Source organism: Thamnophis sirtalis, unplaced genomic scaffold (assembly GCF_051295495.1).
Source record: "Thamnophis sirtalis isolate CommonGarterSnake01/CBP01778 unplaced genomic scaffold, rThaSir2_p1.2 scaffold_9, whole genome shotgun sequence".
Classification (NCBI taxonomy): domain Eukaryota; kingdom Metazoa; phylum Chordata; class Lepidosauria; order Squamata; family Natricidae; genus Thamnophis; species Thamnophis sirtalis.
Window position 1 is genome coordinate 41,910,261 of NW_028261389.1, and position 5,000 is coordinate 41,915,260.

The following is a 5,000-nucleotide window of genomic DNA, read 5'->3' on the forward strand; positions in this document are numbered from 1 at the left end:
AAACATAAAAAGATTGTGCTATAAAGCTATAAAAAGGTATAGCTTAACATTGTCTGATGAATTAAGTTTATATTCTTGGAAAGAAAATGGAAGTCAATTGTTAATTTCTGTCTGCAAACTCCTTTCCCCTGTGTCCCAGGGCAAAGATAAAGCAGAATATTATGAAATGAGTGGCTAGACTTGATCAGATATAATGTGTTCACACTTGGACTATGCTTTGCAAAATGCCTGTGGAGATCAAGATGAATAAAGTTAGCGGAGTCTCAAAGAAACTACTTTATTTCAGTCTTCAGTGACAAAGTAGAATATTTTTTCCCATGGATTCACAGTCCCAAAATATCATAAAAAAAGATAAAGGACTGCTTTAAAATATCAGGCAATGAGTCATGTCCCACCACACAAAAGCCAAAATCATAATTATAAAAGAAGACTAAGAAAATATGACATATACAGGGCGGGGCATAACCTTTTCCTAGGGGGTCACAGCAACACTTGTAATAACAACACAAATAATTCATACACCATTCGAAAGCCCATCAAAAACTGAGTTTATTGACACGATTTAATAGTCAGTATGACCACCATTAGCCCTTCGAACAGCATTCAAACGAGGTGGATAAGAACACAACAAATCTTCAAACAGTTCCGTTCGATTTTCCAGATTTTTCAACACAGTTTCCAAATTCATTCTCAAAGTTTCAACCGAATATCGATTTTGACCTTGCTCCTGAATCATCAGAGCTTCCACCTCATCCTTAATTATGGCCCCAATGTTCTCTGCCGGATTGAGATTGGCGAATTTCCCGGCCAGACGTCATTGCCCCAAAATTCGACATTGTTTTCCTTTAACAATTGCTGAGTCGCATTTGCACGCATGCAAGGAGCTTTGTCATGAAGAAAGACAGCCTCACCAACCACCAAGACATTGTCTGGATCACTGAGAAATGGAATGACATTCTCCAATAAAATTTTCTCACGGAAATAACTGCCATCCCAGGATTCCCCTTTATCCTTCAAAACCCAATGCAGTTTCTTGGCTGTGAAAATGACGAAAATCCCGATGCAAGTCGGATTGCGAACGATTTGTCGATATCGTTCATGTTTGGCGATGTCGTCGACGTCTTTAGCCCAAATTCAATCGTTCTGGAAATTCGGTTTTCGAATGGCATAAACGAAGAATTCGTCAGATGGCGCCAAATGAAGAAAATCTTCCTCGGTCCATTCAGACAACCAATCGCACAACCAAAGCCGATCTTGAACGTGTGTTTGAGTTTTCAATGGTTTGCAAATGACGTGGAATGGCTTCAAACCTTCTCGTTCTCGATATCGGCCGATTGTCCTTTGATCAACTCGTTTTCCACGAATTTGAAGGATTTCTTGGGCCACTTTTCGGTTTCCTTTTCGTTGTTTGCGACTGCCAGTTGCAATGATGGCTTTGCTTTCTTGGGACAGTTGCAGAGGATGCCCTTCTCCAAATTTTGTGAAACATTCTTGGGCTGTTTTGTTCCAATTATCAGTAACCCAATCCGGATGACGTTTCAATTTGTTTGCAATCCATTTTCGATTGATAAACGTCGCTCCAGCATCGCGAGCCTCTCGAAAGGCAATGCATTTTATTCTGTCAATGATCCTTTGTTCTTCCGAATCGAATTTTCCAGCCATTCTTAAAGCAAATTTAACATTTAATAGCTCATTCAATTCAGTTTTTTATGGGCTTTAAAATGAGGTGTCGCGGAAGTTGTAAACTGCTGTCGATCTTGCTGTGACCCCCTAGGAAAAGGTTATGCCCCGCCCTGTACAGTAGCAGGACTATCGATTAAGAAGCTCTGTGACTATAATGTAAAATACATAAATTGCCTGTTTCTTTTCTGGAAAAATAATGGGATCACTGCATAGATAGACACATAACTCATATATTTCATCAACATCTGTTTTAAAATATCTATTGGATACAAATTAATTACAAAATTCTCCATTCTTGGGAAATAGATATTTTAGTCACTGACTTTTCTATTCCAAAGCCAATTCCTGCCATATGTATTATGGAAACACTCTGTTGGCTCTGTTTTATTTTATTTTATTTTATTTATTTTGATGTGGAGAGATTCCACTGGAATAAGAAAATCGTTGAATCCAACTCCTTATTTTAAATTTCCCTAAATAATAAATACATTTGTTTTGGACACAGGTTAAGATATTGCTCACCATTTCAAATACTGTAGATTTTAAATGATGTTATATCAATTATGTCCAGAAATGACTTTGTCTACATATTTTTACTTACTGATTCACATTTTTGGGAACAATTAACTATTGCCAGATTCATAGTGTGAAATCCAGTGTTAGGGTCTCTTTCTTGTAAACACTTTGCCGTGTAACAAAGTTCTCCATCCAAATATTGAATCAATGTCTGACCTGGGTTCAGTACAGTGACTTCTTGGAATATACAGACATTTTCTTTTTCTAGGGAGAGAAGGAAGGAAGGAAGGAAGGAAGGAAGGAAGGAAGGAAGGAAGGAAGGAAGGAAGGAAGGAAGGAAGGAAGGAAGGAAATAGAATGTGCAGAACAAAAGTACGATTTAGTATCTTTTTTTTTCACATACAGTGAGAAATGTTTGGTGATCAACTATGATTTATTTGCAAAGTTCCATGGCTGATGCTTAGAGCTTAGTATTAGTGTGACCTTGGATAGTATTATGTATTATTTGTATTTTATTCTTTTCCTTGCATACTGCCCTGATACTTTATGATAAATGGGAATTTAATAATATTTAAGGCATAGCTAAGGTCTTAATGGAATATAAATAACATAATATACAGTATTTAGCAATCTACTACAATTGATCTTAGCCAAAAGGCTGAGAAGTGATAGCAATCTATGTATTATCATTCCCTTAATAAATTTAACACTACTAAAGAACAGAAAGCAGAATGCTAGTTCATGAATATTTCTGTCTAACAGAACCTCTCCCTTTTTTATTTTAAGCTAGAAAACTACTGAAAATTGTAAGGACATGAAGTGTGTAGGGATTGCCTTCATAACTATGTTACTGAAAATGAAATATTAAAAAAGTTATTAAAAATAATGCTCATAGGCATGCATGCGTATGCACATGCACAACACATATAGACATATGTACATACCACAAATGTAATGTGGACATCCACATGCCGTAGAAGCATTAGCACTTATTTTCTGAACTTCACCCTATGAAATATTTCAATGATACATTTGTTCAATTGCACACATACACGTACTTTCATTTGCAAGAAAGTAAACAATTACATAAAAATTACCAAATGCATTTTAGCAGCAAAATATTGTTTCATATTTGAATACAAGTTTGGAGGAACCATTAGGCCACTTGCCCATATTAAGAGCACTAGGTCCATTTCCTCCTAACAATTGTCACAATTGTTTTTTCTACAAAACTCAAACTACATTGATATTCACCAGAAATGAGAAAGTCAAATGGGAGCTGCTGTTGCTTTTCAATCTTGTTACAGCTGCATATTCAGGGAAGGCAACTAAACAGGTGTAATTGCAGGGAGTCCACAAAATGTAATTAAAAATGGCAATCATGAGTGTGTGATCAAATATCTGACCATTTTTGTGTGTGTGTCACAACTATATAAAAGACCAATTGGTTGATTGATCAATGCTGTGGATGTTTTTGTAGGTGTTAGGTTGCCCCAAGGCATTCTATAGGGTTAGGTTTAGAGTTCTATAGCATAATATACCTCTATCTATCTATCTATCTATCTATCTATCTATCTATCTATCTATCTATCTATCTATCTATCTATCTATCTATCATCTATCATCTATCATCTATCTATCATCTATCTATCATCTATCTCTAATTTACTGTCTATATATATGTCATTATTCATTTATGGCCCATATTTCTGTGACTTTCTACACTCAGTCTCAGCCTTCTTTACAGGCATTCTCACTTTAACATTGCTTTGACATGGATTGGCTACAGAACTATTTCTGAAAGCTTATTTAACAAGTGTCAGTGTTTACCAACATTCTGCTACTTATATCTATCATTAGCTCTGATTTTATCAGAATTCACTGCACAGTATATCTCAGTTCTGACAAGATATTTTCATTTCATACAATGATATACCATAATTTTATTTATTTTACATGATTTGAAAACTTATAATTGCTGTCATTGTAGGATATGGTAGCATAGAAACATTTAAAATGGGGGGAAAAATTCCAAAAGTATTATAAAAGTAAACATTTCTTACCAACTTACAGCTTGGTACAGTACCATTCTCACAATCACATTCTGGGGAAAATAAGAGAGGAGGGTTCACTATGACCATATCAATAGAAGTTGCATTTTATTCATTTATTTAATTATGAGGAAAAAGCAAATTATAGATACCGCAATTCCAGTCTGGGCAACACTGTCCAGGAACTCTTTTTTTAATCAGTTTCATATCAGCAGAGCAATTCAGAAAAGGTGAAGGACACAGATTCTCTTCACATACTAGAGAAAGAGAAATTATGTCTTTAAAAGATTGTTGCCACAATATCACTAGAAAAAATAAACATATAAAACTTTTCTCTATTATATTATTATTTCTACTATTCTACTATTTATATTATATTATTATTATTGCTACCTGCCATCTTACATTAATGGTTTGAAAATGAATAATCATTTTAGGTTCAAGTAATCAACAATAATTTTGAGGTTTCAATAGCTGAACACATTTCATATCACAAACTGTTTTAGATAAAGGAGAAAACCTTACTCATGATGACTCAAATCTATTAATTATAAAGTGTAGAAAATAGTTGCTTGCAAAACAAAACCCCAAAGCATCACACCAAGTAAATACATAACTCTTCATCACTGTTTTGGTATCAGATATTTCCCATTGAATGGCAAAGATAGACACCAGGTCTACCAGGATATCTAGAAGTTTAGATATCAGCGTTAAATTTAAAAAATCTAAAGTAAAACTGCAAATATGTGC

General features: G+C 34.7%; 1 protein-coding gene across 1 annotated transcript in view; it reads right to left on the bottom strand.

Annotated features, from left to right (window-relative positions):
* The window catches only part of OTOGL (otogelin like), a 104,218-nt gene that overhangs the window by 13,850 nt on the left and 85,368 nt on the right, over positions 1 to 5,000 (bottom strand). The window contains exons 48-51 of the mRNA XM_087722549.1: positions 4,403 to 4,507; positions 4,263 to 4,303; positions 3,144 to 3,207; positions 2,285 to 2,463 (exon numbers count right to left, since the gene is read on the bottom strand). Of these exons, the coding sequence (XP_087578675.1) occupies positions 2,285 to 2,463; positions 3,144 to 3,207; positions 4,263 to 4,303; positions 4,403 to 4,507 (389 nt within the window). The remainder of the gene's footprint in view (positions 1 to 2,284; positions 2,464 to 3,143; positions 3,208 to 4,262; positions 4,304 to 4,402; positions 4,508 to 5,000) is intronic.